The sequence below is a fragment of the Vicugna pacos genome, chromosome 13 (genome assembly GCF_048564905.1).
Source record: "Vicugna pacos chromosome 13, VicPac4, whole genome shotgun sequence".
Classification (NCBI taxonomy): domain Eukaryota; kingdom Metazoa; phylum Chordata; class Mammalia; order Artiodactyla; family Camelidae; genus Vicugna; species Vicugna pacos.
The window spans coordinates 31470149-31490717 of record NC_132999.1 but is presented as its reverse complement, the minus strand read 5'-3'; the positions used below and the strand labels follow the sequence as shown (position 1 = coordinate 31490717).

General features: G+C 33.0%; 1 protein-coding gene across 7 annotated transcripts in view; it reads right to left on the bottom strand.

Moving 5' to 3' along the window:
• BEND5 (BEN domain containing 5) overlaps positions 1 to 20569 on the bottom strand; it is a 925317-nt gene that overhangs the window by 848328 nt on the left and 56420 nt on the right. For all 7 annotated transcript variants that reach the window (XM_072974483.1, XM_072974486.1, XM_072974480.1 and 4 more), the window contains one exon: positions 4116 to 4238. In XM_072974483.1, coding sequence (XP_072830584.1) covers positions 4116 to 4238 — 123 coding nt within the window. The remainder of the gene's footprint in view (positions 1 to 4115; positions 4239 to 20569) is intronic.

Below are 20569 nucleotides of genomic sequence, written 5' to 3'. Positions count from 1 at the left end.
CTGAGAACAGATCTTAAGCATTCTCACCACAGGGTGGAGAAAAAGAGTTAACTATGTTAACTATGTAAGGTGATGAGTGTGTTCATTATTTTCATCCTGGTAGTTATTCTACAATAAACATGTATATCAAATTATCACATCATACACTTTAAACATGCACAGTCATATTTGTCAATTATTCCACAATAAAGTTTAAAAACCAAAGTCTATCAGCCATCTAAATATCTTTTTTAAAAAGTCAGATGAGGTATTAATCTAAAACCCCTGATTTCTAATGTGGCCATAGCATATTTTCATACTGTGCCAAGAATAAAGACTATTATATTTTCTTTCAAAAGAAGTAAAGCATTAATTTAAAAGATTATACAAGTAAATGTAATAAAACTCCATTGGGAGAATTAAAATTAAAAGTTTTAAGTTTTTATTTCCATTGTTTTAAAATGATATATAAACTGATCCATTTCTTTATTTCACTGTCCCTTTTTCATGCCACAGTAATTTAATACAACATACTAAATATCTCAAGCTAACCAATTAACTTGAAGTATAAATTGCAATGTACTTCTCATATTCAATATACATAGATGCATGTCAATCATGAAATAATACTCAAATTGCATATGATGCCTATAAAACATAGTGTTTATTTTGATGGCTTATTTTAAAATAGGTAGACAATTTTTTCACTTTTATTTATCATAAAACATTTTCCTATATAACTTAACACCTAATGAGAAATTCTCAACAATATATTATTCATATGTTAAGAATATAATAAGGAGATATGTATATGCAATGATTAAAAGTATGGCTTTTGGAGCCAGGAAATCTTCAGTTTCAAAATCAGCTATACCACCTGTCAATTATGCAACTCAAAGTGAGTACATCTCTGAGCATCAGTTTCCTCATGTACAAAGAGATATAATACCTCTGGGGGGTTTAATGTGTATTAAATGAGATAAACCATGAATATCACTTATTATAGAATAAGGCAAGCAACAAGTAATAAAGTGATAATTTTTATTGTTTTTCCCCTTAATGTTCTTCTTGCTATTAACACTAAATTTTTATTGAAATGTAAAAGTATTTGTATTAATCTTAAATCTCACTTTATAAAGATCATTTTGTTCACTGTCCTTCCTCATTTTTACTTTCTCCAGTTCTCTCTCCCTCTCCCTTCCTTCTGGGACTCCCACAATGCGTACACTGATCTGTTTTAATAGTATCCCATAAATCCTTTACACTTTCTTCACTCTTATTCATTCTTTTTAATTTTTGTTTCTCTGATTGAATTATTTCCAATGATGTGTATTCAGATCCACTGATCCTTTCTTTTGCTTTAATTTGCTTTTGAAGCCCTCTAGTAAATTTTTTCAGTTCAGTTCCTATGTCTTCAGCTTCATTCTTTCTATTTGGTACTTTGGGTATTATCTATCTCTTTGTTGAAATTTTCACTTTGTTCATGAAATGTTTCCTTGACCTTGGTAAACATTTGTTGACAGTTATTTTGAATTCTCTATCAGGTAAATAATATAATTCTATTTCATTAGAATTGGTTTCTGATAGTACACTAGGTGCTGGAGAACAAAAATTAATAAGAAACCATCCCTGGTTTCCAGGAATTTTCAGTATTAAGGAAAAAAGAAAGAGAGAATTAAATGATTGCAATGCAATAAGGACTAATATAGAAGAGGCCTGTAAATCACAGAAGAGGTTCCTATAAATACAGAGGTAGAGACAGCCAAACCTGCCTGAGAGGGACTGTTTCTCAAGGGAAGAAATGCTGGACTGAGGCTGAATTAACATTTAACCAGGTAGAGAAAAGCATCTGGGGTACAGAGAAAACAGTATCTTCAAAAGGTACAAAGACTTGAGAGAAGTTGGTGGATTAGGGAATAGCAAGCAATTAAATACGGTTTTTTCATTAAAGCTATCAGAAAATTAATCTTTCCCCATCTTTCTGTTACTTAAATTACTTCATTCAACAAATAAATTCAATGTTAACTTAGTGCTTAGTTTTGTAAGCACTCTGCTTGGTTCTGTGGGAGAACATGGATTAATCAGACTCACATTCTTCCTGCAGCATGTTATAATCAAGAAAAAGAGAACAAAAGAGTTTTTAAAAATCATACTAAGTGTCAGGTGTCTCAAAGAGAGATAGAATTAAGGTGGTGTAGCTGTTTTCCCAAGGGAAATAATACTTAAAAGAGAAGAGTATATGGAAAAAAAACAGATCAGGGATTCATAGGAGAGTTCACATTTGACCTGCAGACCTCATTTCTCATAAGAAAAACAGATTAATTATCCACTACTTCAGGGAAAGGTAATGTGCTAGGCACTTTACATATTCCACAACTGTGAAAGAAAAAAAATGGAGGCTTATAGAGGCTTATCTGTAGGCAATATACTTCATTCACATGAAGTGAGCCCTCCATATCCTTGGGTTCCACATCCATATATTCAACCAACTGGAAATTGAAAACTTTTTTTAAAATCCCAAAGTTCCAAAAAGTAAAACTTGAATTTTCCACACACTGACAACTACTTACACAGCATTACATTACACTAGGTATTATAAGTAATCTGTCCTGTATATGACAACATATACAGGAGGATATGCATATGTCATACACAAATATTATATCATTTTGAAAAAGGGACTTGAATATCTGTGGGCTTTGGCATCCACGGGAGTCCTGGAACCAATCCCCCACCCCACCCCAGGTACTGAGGGAACAACTGCATAAGATTCAAAGACAGTATAAGACATTGTTCCCAATTGTGTGTTCAGGTATGACTGAAAGGACAAGACTACAATAGTGTGTTATGGACTGAATTATGTCCCCTCAAAATTCATATGTTGAAGTCCTAATACCTAGTACCTCTGAATGTCACTCTACTAGGACATAGGGCTTATACAGAGGTAATCAGGTTAAAATGAGGTCACTAGAATAGGCTCTAATCCAGTATGACTGGCATCCTTATAAAAAGAAAACATTTAGAGACAAACAAACACATAGGGAAAACGCCATGTGAAAATGAAGGCAGAAATCAGGATGATGCCTCTAAAAACCAAGGAACACCAAAGACTGCTAGTAAATCACCAGAAGCTATAGAGTCATTGGGTAGATTCTTTCTCACAACCCTTAGAAGGAACTAACTCTGCCAACACCTTGATCACAGACTTTCATCCTCCAGAACTGTGAGACAATAAATATCTATTGTTTAAGCCAGTCAGTTTTTGGTTCTTTATAATGGCAGCCCTAGCAAACTAATAAAAACATAGAATAAACAAAGAGCAAAAGCCTGCATAAACAAGTTTTATATTGAAATATATTTGATTTACAATGTTAACAAGTTTTCAATTATTCGTTTAAAAAATTACTCATTATTCTTAGGTTTTCGAGAACTGTCATGTAACTAGCATGTTGCTTCAATCACATACACATACACACACACATGCACATTCAAAAGCAAAAATAATAAACAATTATTTTTGAAGTGAAATTATGTTTACCTTTCTCATTAATATTTGCAACATATTCTGAATACCTACCATTTGCCTATATGCCATTCAGAGTATAAGGTTCAGATATAAAGAAGCTAACAAAATCCAATTACTGCTAGATGGAAATTCACAATCAAGCCCTGATCTTCCCTTTCAGAATACTTACAGCATTTGCTGTTTATGAAGTATATTACTTTTGCTATTTTGTGTTCAACTGAATCTATTCTTTAATTGCTTTTTTATAGAGAAGCTTCCTTTCACAAAGACTGAACCAGGCACATAGTAGATATTCAATAATTAATGATTTATCAAGTAGTCAAATTATGTCAGTTTTATCCCCAAAGAAATAATATCTGGGTAACCATTTGATAAAATACAAGGTACTGTATAAATGTTCATTAGTATTACCATTATGCTTCTAATCACTTGTAGCAACAAAAACATAGCATTTCATTTTTAAGTATTTCCAAGTCAATTCCTTCAAAAACTAATTTTTTTCTGACAACTTGTTTCATTATGGTAAAAAAACTAAATGAGTTGAATCACACTAAATGGTCAGATGGAATTAGAGTCCAAAAGAAAAGGTCTTTGATACTGATACACTCACCACTTTCAAAGCAAGCATCAAAGATAAGATGTCCTTTCTTGGGCTGTCCACAGTATCCAGTTGGAAGCACCATATATTTGCTCACGTTCCCTCCGATGGCATCATCATTTCCCATATCATTGCCTATTTTTCAAAAAATTAGTTCATGTTAAACTGAAATCAAAATGTACAGAAGTCCAATAAAATTTTTATCATTAACTTTTCCCCCTTCCCTGTCATTTATTGCTTATCCAGGCCCTAAAAAAATTACATATTGTGTTAAGGTAGAAAGAGAATACATTTTTAAGTCAGAAAGACATGGGTTCAAATCCCATCTCTACTATATATTAATTCTCTGTGACATAAAGCAATGAACTTAATCCCTTTAAGCCTCAGTTTCTCTCATCCATAAAAAGGGAATGGTAAAACCCATCTTTCAAAATTGTGTTATGAGAATTAAATATGAAAAATATCTAGTATGACTACTGAAATACAGAAGATGTTCATTACATTTCATCAATTACTCAATAAATGGTAATACGTTAATTAACATAGTTAATTATTATATTGTGAATAAAGCAATAGTTCTATAACTAGTATTATAACTATGTAATGTTCCACCACCAGAAATAATTTGAGAACTACTGAATTAGCATAAAATGAATGAAACTTTCATGTATTTCTGGTAGAAATGTAAAATTATACAGCCACCTTGAAAAATAGATTAGCACTTTTTTTTATAAAATTAAATATACACTTAACATACAACCCAGATACTCCACTTCTAGATATTTACCCAAGAAGTATAAAAGCATATGTTCACCAAAAAACCTACACATGAATGTTTATAGCAGGTTGTTCATAATCAACCCAAAACTGGAAATTTTGCAAATGGTTTCAACTGGCAAATGTATAAACAATCTCTGGCACATTCATACAATGAAATACAGTTCAGCAAAAAAAAAGGAACAAATTGCTTGTTTAGGTCTTCTGCCCATTTTCGGATCAGGCTGTTTGTTTTTTATTATTAAGTTGTACAAGTTATTTATGTATTCTGGAAATTAAGCCTTTGTCAGTCTCATCTTTGCAATTATTTTCTCACATTTCATAGGCTGTACTTTTTGTGTTGCTTATGGTTTCCTTTGCTATGTAAGAACTTATAAGTTGATTAATTAGGTCCCATTTGTTTATTTTTGCTTTTGTTTCTATTGCCTAGGTAGACTGCCCTAAGAGGATATTGCTAAGATTTATGTCAGATGTTTTGCCTATGTTTCCTTCTAAGGGGTTTATAGTATCTCGTATTATGTGTAAGTCTTTAAGCCATTTTGAATTTATTTTTGTGTACAGTGTGAAAGAGTATTCTAACTTCATTGATTTACATGCAGCTGTCCAGTTTTCCCAACACCATTTGCTGAAGAGACTGCCTTTTCTTTATTGTATATTGTTGCCTCCTTTGTCAAAGATTAATTGACCAAAAGTCTGTGGGTTTATTTCTGGGCTCTCTATTCTGTTCCATTGATCCATTTGTCTGTTTTTGTACAAATACAGTGCTGTTTTGATTACTGTAGCTCTGGAATATTGTCTGAAGTCTGGGAGGGTTATTCCTCCAGCTTTATTCTTTTTCGTCAGTATTGCTTTGGCAATTCTGGGTCTTTTGTGATTCCATATAAATTTTAAGATTATTTCTTCTAGTTCTGTGAAAAATGTCCTCAGTAATTTGATAGGAATTGCATTAAATCTGTAGATTGCTTTGAGTAGCATGGTCATTTTAACAATATTATTTCTCCCAATCCAAGAACATGGGATATTTTCCATTTCTTTAAGTCATCTTTAATTTTCTTATTCATTGTTTTGTAGTTCTTCATGTATAAGTCTTTCACTTCCTTGGTCATATTTATTTCAAAGCATTTTACTTATTTGGATGTGACTTTAAAAGGGATTGTTTCTTTAGTTACCTTTTCTGACATTTCATTGTTAGTGTAAAGAAATGCGACTGATTTCTATATGCTAATCTTGTATCCTACTACCTTGCTGAATTATTTTATCAGCTTTAGTAGTTTTAATGTGGAGCCTTTAGGGTTTTCTATATATAGTATCATGTCATCTGCATGAAAAAATGCTTAATGTCACTAATTATCAGAGAAATGCAAATCAAAACTATAATAAAGTATCACCTCACACCAGTCAGAATGGCCCTCATTAAAAAACCCACAAATGATAAATTGCTGAAGAGGGTGTGGAGAAAAGGGAACCCTCCTACACTGTTGGTGGGAATGTAGTTTGGTGCAGCCAGTATGGGAAATAATATGAAGATTCCTCAAAAGACTAAACTAGACTTACCATATGATCCAGCAATCCCATTTCTTGGCATATATCCAGAGGGAACTTTAACTCAAAAAGATTCATATACCCCAATGTTCACAGCAGCACTATTTACAATAGCCAAGACATGGAAACAACCTAAATGTCCATAAACAGATGACTGGATAAAGAAGTTGTAGTATATTTATACAATAGAGTATAAAATATAATTTATACAATAGAGCCATAAAAAAATAATAAAATAATGACATTTGCAGCAATCTGGATGGACATGGAGATTGTCATTCTTAGTGAAGTAAGCCAGAAAGAGAAAGAAAAATACCATATGATATCATTCGTATGTGGGGAAAAAAAGGAACTTATTTACAAAACAGAAACAGACTCACAGACATAGAAAACAAACTTATGGTTACTGGGGGAAAGGAGGTAGGAAGGGATAAACTGGGAGTTCGAGAGTCACAGATACTAACTACTATATATAAAATAAATAAACAACAAGTTTATACAGTATAGCACATATATTCAGTATCTTGTAGTAAACCTATAATTAAAAAGAATATGAAAATGAATGTATGTATTCATATGTATGACTAAACTATTATGCTGTACACCAGAAATTGACACAATACTGTAAAATGACTATACTTCAATTTAAAAAATAAAAAAAGGAACAGATTACTGATATACATGACCACATGCATGAATCTCAAATGCATTACACTAAAAGGAAGAAGGCAAAGTCAAAAGCCTGAATCCTTTATACTTTTTTTATATGACATTTTTAAAAGGCAAAATAGTAGGGTTTTTTTTTAAAAAAACAAAAAAACAGTGGTTATCAGGGGCTGAAGATAGGGGTAGGGTGGACTACAACGTAATCAATCAAATTGTACAAGCAAATGTACACTACAATCAAAACTTTGAAGTCTTCTTCAACCCCTGACTATCTCATCAAAGCCATAAATATCTTCCTCTCACCTGCCAGAGTTGTGTATATGCATGCGTATGTGTTTAAGGATGGATGTCTGCAATAGCAACATGCAAAAGAACTCTTCCAGGATACTCCTCAAGGTACTCACACGGGTAGTGGAGGGGGAAAGTAGTTGCTAATATGACAACTACTAGCCATGAGAGAGTAACTAGGAGTAGATCCATACTCCTGCTATAAACAACTAGAAAACTGGACAAATACTTATGAAACAACTCTTTTCAGACTTGGATGACAAGCAGTACCAAACTGATGTCTGAGAGAAGGGGAAAAAAAGAGGTAAGCTGACAAAGTATGGTCTGAGTTGAGAGGGCAGAAATGAGTTAGGGAAGGCTGACAAAAGTTTGAAGGTCAGACTATTGAAGAGGGGAGCACTATGAGAGCCAGAGCATCAAAAATCTACAGAAAGTCAGCTTAACACTTTGGCTGAATGCTTAGCCATGTAGAATGAAACTCCATGAGACCAGACAAAGAATAACGAGGAAGCTGTAGACTAAACAACTCCCAAAGTGCACAGGGCTTGGAAACATTCAAAATGCAATTATCCAAAGTGGAGAGTCCATGTTGAAAACCTAGGGCATTACGTAGAGATCCCAGAAAGGTACTAGCCATGAACAATTGAAAAGTAAAATTTGAAATACAGTACCATTTATAATACCATAAAAAAAAACAAAATGCCTATCCTTAAATGTAACAAATTATTTACAAGAACTGTATTCTGAAAACTAAAAAACATACTACTATTAGGTATTAAGGAAGACCCAATTAAATGACAAGGTATACCACATTCATGGATTAGAGAACACATTATTGTTAAGGTGACAACTTTCCAAAAATTTATCTCTAAAGGTAATACCAATCAAAATGTTACCAGCATTTTTTTGTAGAAATCAACAAACTGATTCTAAAATTTAAAAGGAAACTCTAAAATTCATATGGAAACTCAAAGGACTTGGAATAGTCAACATGATTTTGAAAAATAAGAGTTGAAGAGTTTACATTGCATGATAACAAGACTTACAGAATAGTCACATATACCAATGTACCAGAATACAAGGTGCAGAAGTACACCCACATATATTTAATCAGTTAAGTTTCAGCAAAGGTATAAAAATAAGTTAATATGGAAAGAATAGTTTGTAAAACAATGTTAGTGCTTGAATAACAACCATTTTTTAAATGAAGTTCACACATACATGATGGTAGTGGAGGGTCACATGGGTATATATTATATATCTTCCAAAACACATTGAATTGTACAGTTAAAAAAGATAAATTTTATTATATGTAAACCATACCTCAAAAAGATTATTTTTAAATGTTTAAAAGTGAAAGAGTAAGAATTGATTTTCATGTCACAGAATTAACCCCATATATATATGAATGGGTATTATATGTTTGTAAATTTTTCCTATGACTCATACCCCTCAAACCCTGGTCTCATCCCTCAGATGTAAATGATCTTAACTACTTCTGTTTTCAGTTTCTCAGTTATTATTCTACACAAAGTATTTATTCTTCTATATCTTAATTTATCAACTTCTTGGTATCTATTGAAACTCTATTAAAGATAAGGAAATAATTTGTGTAAATTATTCTCCACTTCTCTTTCTAACAATTTTTATTAGTTCTAATCTTATTTTAATTATTCTGTTGAGGTGGTTAGCAATGTGAGCAGTAATCCTAGGGGGTATTTTGGAAATTTATCGAGGCTTTTTTTTTTGTTTTCATAATGATGGAAGAGCACAATGGCATTTGATTGGTGAGAACCAGGGATGCTAGATGTACTGTAAAGTAGAGAGAAGTCCAGTACAACTTACAAATATCATATATAGTCAGATATTTATGCATACCAATATCCATGTATGTAAAAATCCTGTTTATAATTATATGAACTTAGAACCTAACTCTGCTTTATACATGCAAAGTATTTTTCATGGCTTTTCTAAACACTTATTATTCCAAGGATGCAACTAACATGTAAATCAAGAAAAGATTATAATTGATTTCCTCATAATTTTATCCAGAAGTATCACCAATTTAGAAAATCATGTAACCAACAGCATTATCACTCATTGTAATTGATCCACCAATACAACACTCTCATATAAGTTAACCTTTGTAGCAATTGTGATTACAGTGATGCTCACAAAAACAAAAACATTTGTACTCTTTATTATGTTTTCCATACGCCCAGATATATGCATATCCCCATTTTTCCCTGTGGAGAAATCCCACTCATCCTGTAGACCTACATGAAATGTCACTTCCTCTGGGAAGTCTTAACCTGACTTTTCCAAACATTATTAGTCATCTGTTCCTCTATGTTGCCACAGCATCTTGTTCACTCCTTTACAAGATAGTTACCTTTCTATCATTAATTTATTATGTATTTATTATGTGTCTTTTTGCCTCTAGTGATTGTGGTTTCTTATCAGAAGAGTCTAATATCTTTTTTTTATCATTACTTTCTCTCTCCACCGCAGGATATGACATATGCTTGGCACAATGTCAGCAATCTATAAATATTCACTGATTTACTGAAATAAAAAAGAACTTTTAGGAACTGAATTTCATTTTCAATACTGAATATTCTTTTTTGACTATTGAGAGCACAGGGAATATGTGATATATTTTTAATTCATCAAAAGAACAAACAGAATGTTTATATTTACAGTTTACTAAGATAACCATTTGTGATATGATTAGACCAGATAGTAAAAGAAAGGAAGACACCACAAAACATGTGTATACTGACATAAAGACCTAAAGGGTGACTAGGGGTTTGGTGGATGGGGGAGGGGATATAGTCCACAATGCTAATACAATATAATGGTTGCTCAATTAAATGCACAAGGTGGGAAATGCAGTTATTATTCTCAGAGTAATCATATCTCAATTACATGTATATAAAACCATTAAACAGAACGGCCTTTCCAGTAGTACAAAATTATCCAAGGTGGCATAGAATAATGAAATAACTGTTACTGAATAATAACTTCTAATTTCTTGACTTCTGTGCATTGTAATGTTCAATCATATAGCTGTTTCATCCAGATTTTTCAACCCAAACTTTTTACTCCTGTTTTAAAATACCCTCACATTTAGTTAAGACAGCATGAATTACTAGTAAGAATTTGGATTTCAAAGTCACATAGATCTGAGATTGAATTCATCTAAAGTCAGATATGTATGCAGTGTAACCTTTGTTAAGTAATTTAACCTAACCTCTGTAAGTCTTTTAGTCAGAGTTTATGTTGTTCAGAAGGGTACAGAAAATATATGTAAATCATGTGGAACATAGTATTTACTAAGTAAGCAGTTGATTATTATTATTATTATCATTTTCATTATCATTATAATCATTATTATTAAGGCATCTGTATCTTGAACGAAGTGTATATAATAAAAAGAATAAAAGATTTAATTCCATAAAGTATAAGGGAGGATTCAGAAAAGGAAGGGAATAATTTAAATTGAAATTCATAAAGAATGTCTTAGTCAAATACTATAGCATCCGGTTAAATTGCATATGATAAAATACCCTTATTATAGTATGTAGAATATTTGTCTCCAAATAGAGACAGAGTAACACAATGAATTTTTTCAATTTAAGGAAGTTAGAAACAAAAGAGAAAAATAAAACAATTGAGATTTATCTCTAAAGAAATCAAGATCTAATCCTATTAATATTATTATTTACATGTCTTTGAAAAATACTACTTTGAAAAATACTACAAACAAATATTTAGCAATAAAAATTATGAGCATATTTTGTGCAAGGAAAAACAAAGAAAGATGTATATATATAGATGCCCCTGATGAAATAATATAATAATTACATCTTATTTTACCCTAAAAAATAGGCCTGTGAGGCACTAGAAACAAACTTTAGGGCTACATAGAATTATTGACATTTAGGTGGGTTATGCTGATGATGAATGTGACAAAGTCTCAATTTGTTTTATTTTTACATGGAAAACTACTTTACACAAAAGTTACAGGCAATTCATACTGGTCAAAAATGAGGAAAAAAGCTTATTAATTAAAACTGACCTTTATATAGAACATGTATTCTACCTCTCAGGCAAAAACACCTTGGAAGAGGTAACAAATTACCTCTATGTACAAGTGACATTCCGTTAAAGGGATCCGTCAAAAGTTCCATTATAAAGCTGTATTTCCAAGCCTTCATAATTTTGAGAGAAAATTACATTGAAGATGAGACTTAACCCACAAATTCTCAGCCATAAAAGTAAATCTAAGATTCCTACTTGAGAGTCTTTTAGGAAAGAGTACCCATTACATAGCTTCTTCCTAGTATTTTATAAAATATACCACGTTTGTTCTCATTACAAATGTATTTACAATATACACTACAAAGACCCAAAAAACAAAACCTTTTTAAAAAGTGATTTCTTAAATATACATATCCTAATTCTCTCTAGGCACATATATCTACAATACAATTAAGATGTCTAGATTTGTTAAGCTACAGTCAATCACAGGATGTTTCAATTACCAGACATGTGTTGAAGATCTATTTTTGTACCCACCCTATCCTGTGCCAAGAACCAACAAGAATATATAAGAAAAATCAGCTGTAAATCAATCCATCACTCAATGAAACAATAGGGATATACTTACAAGCAATAATAACACTCTCAAAAAGCTGACCCTCTAGTTAAGCACTATACCGAAAATAATAAGATATATAATGAAAAAAGTGTTCTATTTCCATAAGAAGAGAAAAATTCAGTACAGACAGTATAGTTTGGTACCATGAAGTTTGAAAAATTAATGACTTAAGGCTGAATCCTTGCTTGGCTACTTTTTAAGTGCATGACCATGGATAAGGCCCAGTTCAGCAGTCTATGGTCTTGGACTTCTCTATATTCACCCTACAGCCTTTGAAAAGAAATGGTTGGCCCATTTTTCCCTGAAAGAGTACTAGCATCCAACTTCCCAACATTCTGCAGTAAATAATCTCTCTCTCTTGCTCTTACCAGTACTTTATTTATACCCCTTCTATCTTGTATAACAGCTAATTGCATATACCTTAATGTCTACTTCTCAACTAGTCACTTAAATACTAACTTTCCATTTACATGCTAGTCATAGTACAGAAAACTATATAGTCTTTGATTACTATTAGTAGAGATACCTACATTCACTGTAGAATTTTTAAATGCCTGATATAGATCAATTTCAAAAAATAGCTGTTGAATTTAAAATTCAGCTGAAAAAGAAATTTTTTAAAATATATTCTTCTATTCCATACCAAATGGGATCAATTTTTTTTCTTTGCCTCCTGGGCTATGGGTATAGAGCTATTAATTCACTTAATAAAGCATTATTTACGATTACTATGCACCCACTGTTAGGTTCTAGTAACACAAATATAAAGCATAAAACTTCCTGTCCATCAAAGATATTAGTGGTAGAGGAAAACCAGTAAACCACTACATTATAATATAATGTGATAAATATTAGAAATGTGAGGAAAGCTCAAGGTATTTCACAAGAGCACAGAGAAGCAACATTAAACTTTCCTCACAGAAGGCCTCCTGTTATCACTTTCAAAATACATGTTAAAATGAGTCAAGTCAAGAAGTTCCAGAAAGACCCTATGGAAGAACAAGGTGAGAGTCAGGAGATAGAAATAGGAACTAGATCACAGAAGGCCTTGTGTGGCAGGCTAAGAAGGGGAGATTTTATCCAAAAAGCAGTAAAATTCTGCCCTGATGGATATAAAGCAGGACAGGGTACAACGTAGCCTTGGAGACCACTCTCCTTCCATACAGACTGTACTGTTTTAGGAAGGCATGATGATAGAACAGCCTTTGGAGAAATTACATACGTAATCTTGTCAAGCTCTACAACTGTATTCTGGTTCCCAAATTAGACTTGTACTTCTAAACGAAATTTTAATTTACATGCTAAAAACAGAACTCTTAAAAACAACATCTGGCTGGTTTTCCTAATCTATTTCTGCCAGATTCAATATTCAAAGAGTTCTAGCACAGTGTTCTCCAAACCATATCCTATCAAAGGTAGTTTTCATTAATCTTGCTCAGCATTCACTGGGTGTATACTCTGTGCCAGGCACTGTGCTAGGTGCTGGAGATCCAGAGACGAATAAGACTTAGGATATCCTTCAAGGAGTATAAGCAGGGGGAGTAGAAAAGTAAGCAAAACAGCATTTTACATTATCTGACAGACATATGCAACATTGCAGAAGAGAAATTTAAAGAAAGAGGTAATAAACCCCCTGTGTTGGGGAAGGGTGAGGAAGAATCCAGAAAGTTTTTCTAGAGAAAAGGTAACAGTGATACTTGAACTGAGTCTTAAGTAAGTGTCTACCACGTGGCCAAGCGATACAGCTGAAATTCTGTAAAGGATAGTCTCCTCTGAAATAAAGAGCCTAGAGGTTTTAAAAGAACAGCCTGGAGAGTTACATAGAAATCAGACTAGGGAGAACCTTATGTGTTTATTAAGAAATGGGTACTTTATCCCATAAACCACTGAAATTACTAATAGATCTTAACAGTGAAATACAAGATGTGCTTTGTACATGGAAAGACTCTTCTGGCAGTAGTATGGCCAATGGATTAGAAAGGGATGAGACTACAGAAAGTATAATCAGGAGGCTGAAGCAACAGTCTAGATGAGAGATGATGAAGGTCTGAACTAAAAGCAGTGGAGATGGAGAGTTGGATGAGAACGAGAAATATCTACAAGTTCTGCTGGAGTAAATGAATAATGTATTGCCCTAATTCTTATATCCTATTTTTGGGAGTAGATTTCTCTTGAAATGGATCAATGATAATAGGTAAATATAAAAGATGGTAAAAATCAAGAAACAGCAACTTTCAAACTTGGCAATATTAAATTCTCACATTTCCCAGGAATAACTGATTACTCAAAGAGGTTCAAATACTTTATTCAAGACTTAGAAAAAAATAAATGCTTATTACATAATTTTTCCAGAGGTTTCAAATATAGGAGGGCTAGCCATGAACATAGATGTCAGACTCAAGATTCAAGCAATCTCTGTAAGCAAAGATGTTAAGCCAAAATGAAGACAAACATAGAGCTCTGCACTTAGCCTGTGGGGGAAAAAATCAATTGCACCTATGCAGATCCAGCCTAGTGGAAGAAAATATTTTTAAATGTTCTCAAAGTTTTGATTAATCAATATTACTAAAAACTCAATACAACTGTGACAACATTGATAGAAGTTATACTGACCAAATAAAAGAATAAGTTTTAATGAATTATTACTGATCAGACTATAGTTGAAACACTCCAGTCCATTTCAGGCATCACATTATGAGAAATGCACAAATCAGAGTCTTTACATAAGAAGAGAATCATGACCTTGCTAAGTCATCTGAGATCCATAGCAAATGAGGAGGAGCTGAAAAATCATAGTAAGTGACAACAACAAATTCATCTTTACACCCACAACATAGTAGATACTCCTAATGCTTAATAACTAAATGAAAACAAAAAGCTAAAAGGATACAACTCTTTCAAAACTTGAAGTGCTAACAAGATAAAAAAAAAAAGGACTGGACTATCAGACTTGTACTGTTAGACTAGACTACAACCACCAACAGGTAGATTTCAGCCCAAAATATGAAAAATAAACAAACATCTAATGAACATATCAATCCACCCATGAAATAACCTGTCCTAGAAAAGTACTCTCCTTTTCATGAGAGACATTTTAAGAGGAGGCTAGACAGTCATTCCTTGCACTTTCTGTAAAAAGAGATCTTCCTTGAAGGAAGTTGGACAAGATGGCCTCTAAGTATCCTTTAAAACCTATGTTTCAAAGAACTTATTAAACATCTACTACGTGCCTATCCAGTAAGAAATACCAACAAATAAGACAAATAAAGTGTAATATAATGTTTTCTGCTCTCAATAAGCATATCTTAAACTTGAGAGGATTCAATTAATATATATAAAGTAATTAAAGAATAATTAACTAATAAACTATATACTGCACGAGATAAAATAAGGCAGGGGTTGGTGAGAGATGAACTTATTGGAAATGACCCCTTTTAGTTGGTGAGTTGTAAGTTAGTCCTTGAAGGATGAACAACTTTTGGTTTTAAATTTTTTATCAGCTAACTAATCAAATAACACTTTTGTTCCTTTTTTCAATTCACTGAAGTGGTGACATATTGTTTACTTTCTAATATGTGCATGAAAATAAACTTATAAATCAATGGCAAAATATCTCAGGTCATTTCTTTACTACAAATGGTGAATAAAATCTTATTTCAAAAAACAATGCTTTAGGACTTGAAGTGGAGTGATACTCTAAAAAGGATTCAAACAAAAATGGGAAGGGTGGTTTTATTACACAACTTATATAGAATTCCCAAGAATGAGTCTCTTATTACTCACAGACTAAGCATATTTTTCTAAAATAGAAAAATAAAATTTCTCCCATATTTATCTTTGAATGTGTTAACTAAATATAGACTAATCAGGTTTTATTAAAATCCTCTAAATTTAAACATTGCAGTGGATAATAAGTTTTTCTTGTCTCCTCATATTACATAACAAAGTATGTTAAACAGAATAGATGAGTTATAAATCATTGAATTAATGGATGAGTAAGTGATTAAGTGACAGAATACATATGTGGAAGCTGTCTCAAATTACACTTATATTCTTTCAATAAGTTAGGATATAAAAAGTCTATGTACTGAACCACTGTAGACAAAAGAACTCTATCAGAATTTAAAATAGAATTTGGTTAAAACCAGTAAAAATAGCTACCATTTATTGAGAAATCATGATGTATGAGATACTGGGCTAAGCATTTCATATATTATTTCTTAATACACAGTAATCCCATAGATTTACTATGTTATGAAGGGAGTAGTTCTTATTCCCTTCATTTTTCATGTGAAAAAACTGAGGCTAAAATGGTTAAGTAACTTTCCCAATATCACACAGATTGTGGAAAAACCATACAAATCCAGCTCTGATTTCAAAACCACTACAATTCATGTATTTATTTATTCAACAAGTAATTCTGTGCCTATTGCATACCAGGAATAGTTGTCACTGTGGAGACAATGGCAGACAAAATAGACAACACTTATTCAGTGATTTTTTGCAGCAAATGTTATGAGTACCAGTTAAAAATGTTCTGGCAGAGAAGATATAATGGTTCCAGCAAACCCAAATGCCTTTCTTCTCCTGGTATATAACCTGACTACATTTCCCAATCTCTGTTGTGGATAGGTGTGGCCATGTGACTGAATTCTTGCCAATATTATTATAGAAAAAAGAGATTATATCAACTCCAGACCTGCTCTCCACACAATCCTCCACATTCTCTTTTGCCACATCAGTCAAAAGCAGAGAAGGACAAGACTCTACCAAATGGAGAAGCCAGATGAAAGAAAGAGCTTAAGTTCCTGAATGGCTGCATAACCCTCCAATCAGCACAAAACTAAGATCAGAGTAAGAAATAGATTCTACTGTTTTAAGCCAATGAAAGTAGGCTTTATCTGTTGCAACAGCAAGCATACTTTTTTAAATACAAATTTGACAGGTAGTGGTAAGTGCTATGAAAAAAAAAAAAAAAGGTAAATGGGACTGAGAAGGAAAGACATGCTAATTTAGATGAAGTGGTTGGGGAAGACCTCAGTAAAAAAGTGACATTTTATCCAGCACCTGAGCAAAGTGACAGTGATTCCTGTGAAGATGTAGCCAAAAAATATCACAGATAGAAGAAAGTACAAGTGTAAAGACCCTGCAGAAGAAGCAAACTTGTAACATTCAAAATCAGAATAAATTAACAGAAATTGAGAGCACTGTCCCTTTGTAAGTTCAGTTGTAGGCTTTTGATCCAAGATGGAAAAATGACCAAACAAGTTAATATCCCTCCTCCAAAAATATCACTGAAATGAAATGTAGATGTATATGGAAATTTCACATTTCTTTACCTATATATCAGTGGTTCTAAATCCTGGGCAATTTTTTCCCCAGGGGACATCTGGCAATGAATGTCTGGAGAAATTTTTGGTTATCATAACTGTGGAAGATGCTAATAGGGACTAGAAGGTAGAGGCCAGGGATGCTACTGAAAAGCCTATAATGCATACGATAGACTCCCACAACAAAGAATTATCCAGCCCAAAACGTCAATAGTACCCAGGTGGAGATGCAACCCAACATAATAAGCCAAGGAAGGCTATTTGGAAGTATAATGGTTATAAACCCTGAAAAGTGAATAGAAGTTACTTTGGAGAAGAAGAGAAAACGGCCCAGCTAGTTCACTTCCAGCCCAAAGGCCAGCAAGAAGATACATCAGAAACTACAAGAGAACTGATCAGACCAGAGCACAGAATATGAAGAGGAGCTAACATGCACACCCTCCTCCACACAGTAATGCTGGGCTCCTCACTCATTCCCCTGCCCCTGCTCATGTTTTCACAACAAAGGCCCTCCTTAAGTGAGAAACAAATATTAAAGTTAAGCCCCTGCCTTACAAGCTATACTATTTATTCTAAAACATTTCAATTTCAACTTGCTGGATATGATGGTAAACCATAAACATATATCAAAATTAGCTAAGAAGACAACAGCAACTGCCAAACCAACCTGCTTTCCTGAAGCTTACCCAGAAGAATCAGCAAATAGACTCTTGTCAACCTAGCAACCTAAGAATCTGCTTTGAGTTTAACAAGGACAACTTAAAGTGTTTTTTTACTGATCATATTACTAATCTATAGAAACACTGTCAACTTTTCTATACATTTCCTCTATAAAATCTACCTGCCTTTCTCTGACTTGCTAGCACTGAAAAAAAAAAATGTACTGAGCAGCTCTCAATGTATCAAGTGGCTGATATCGAGTTCCTTCTTAATTCTAGTCATTTTACTACTAACTAGCATACTAAATTACCATACTCAAATTACTCATTCCTCCTGTGTGTTTTTTATTTCTTGCCAATATGTATCTAATTTTCCCTTTTAATGTATCTCTTGCGTCCTCTCATAAAATACCAATGCTTTTTACAAACCACTATACTTTCTATGCTTATTCTATCTTCCTTGCCATCTCTGTTTTTTACCCATGGTTAACCACTACCATCTTCATCAAGTATCATCCTCTAAATATAGTATACCAAACTTTAGAAGTTCCAAAATTCTTTCTACCTGAGGACCTAAAAAAAAATACTGTGAGAGTCATAACAAGTATTATTATTCCTATTTTGTAGATGAGAAGACTAAATGTTACCTATACCTCAAATTTCTGCTTCAAACTTGCTTCAGCTTCAATTATTTCAATCTTTCCATCTCTACCTCTTATCTCCAGCTCCATTATGTATACTAGTCCACTACTGACAACTCCTGTCACTCCAGTCTCTTGTTTTTCAACTACTTCACAGTTTTCTCTAACTCCTCAGGATCTTAGAAATGCCATAAGTAGGAATCAACCAAGGAAATACTTAGTGGAATACACTAGATGCATTCTGGAGTCTTCAAGAAGCTCCCTGAGAAAAAGGTCCACCAAGGCCAAAGAAATGGAAAAAACAGTCCTACTAAGTGAGCCAGCAGGTACAAAAATCCATGGTATTATGCTTTCCTTTCCACTATTTCAACCAGCTATTGAGTATAGCTGAGAGACAGCAATGTATATTGAAAAGAGTCCTGATCTAGAAATAAATTCACATCCCTTCTGTGCTCTTACTGTGTGATATCAAAGAAAGCCATTCTACCTACCTGGACTTAATTTTCTTTATTTGTAAAATAAAGGGCACTGAATTAAATGCTCTCTTAATAACTTTCACCTATAAAATCACAATGGCTAATTAATTTTAAAATAGACTTCATTAAGCCAGGACTTGCTGTACATTCTGATTTTATTTAATTGGTTGGGTATATAAGAAGATGTGTAATAAACATTTGTTCAATAACTGGAGACAGGGAATTGTCAGATAAATAACCAATGACTCTGTCAAGATCAAATGGAGTAATGTTAAACAGTCTTAGTATCTTTGTGAATTGTTGATACATTAGCTCTAACTGCAAAAGCCAGCACCTGCTAAGTGAAGAGTTTTTAGAAATTCAAGGAATAAGATGGCAGAGTCCTTCCAACACTGTTCCTATATTTGACATGCAACAAATATCACACTGATGCCTAAAGCCACATTTTGATTCCCAGAGAACAGAGCAGAGCAGATCCAGAGGATGAAATAGGGGACCTGAATGAAAGCTCATGTCAAAATGTGCTTGTGGTCTCCTGGGAAACTCCTCCAATTCAACAGGCTAAGAATATCATTCTATTTCCCAGAGATACTGCTCTGATATATACTACTAAAGGCTGACAGCTGCTCTTTAAACACACATGCAAATGGTTAGGTACCCTCTGCAGAGTCTTCAGCAATAGTACAAACCTGAAACCTTGGATTATGGATACTTTTGTTTAAAAAAGTTACTGCTGCTATTTTGATAGCTACCAGTTACATGACCTAGTGTATCATAGTAGAAAGAGAAATGGCTTTGCAGTCAAAGTGACCTATGTTTCAACTTTCTACTTTTATCACTTCATAATTATGTGACCTTTAGAAAGTTACCTAAACTCTTTTAGTGACAGTTACTGCCAACTGTAAAATAGGGATTATATAACCTACCTCATAGATTTTTATTAGAATTAAAAGAATAATAGATGAAGTACTTAGAAAAGACCCTGGCAAATAACTGACCATATTTGGTGTTTAAGAAATATTCACTCTTGTAATAATTATAATTGTGATCACCATATATAATTTATTGAGTACTAAATAGAGTTAATAAATCAGAGTTATTTAAAGTATGTAGGCTACACACAGAGCAATAGTAAGAAACAGAGACAGAAAGGTATGGTGGTATCATATCTGATTGCCAGGCAAAGAGTTTAGATTCTATATGGGGTCTAACTAGCAGTCTCAAGCACTGAGTACATTCCCAAATGTGAGGAAATAGTCATTCTCAACTACTGACTTTTCAAAGAGTTATGTGGTCCTTTTTAGAGGTCAAAAACCAAAAAGGAAGAGAAGAAATGCATACAAAGCAATTCTGGAAACTTAGGTTCTAGAAGCTCAAGTTTTATTAACAAATAATTACTGAATAACTATCATACATAAGGTAGG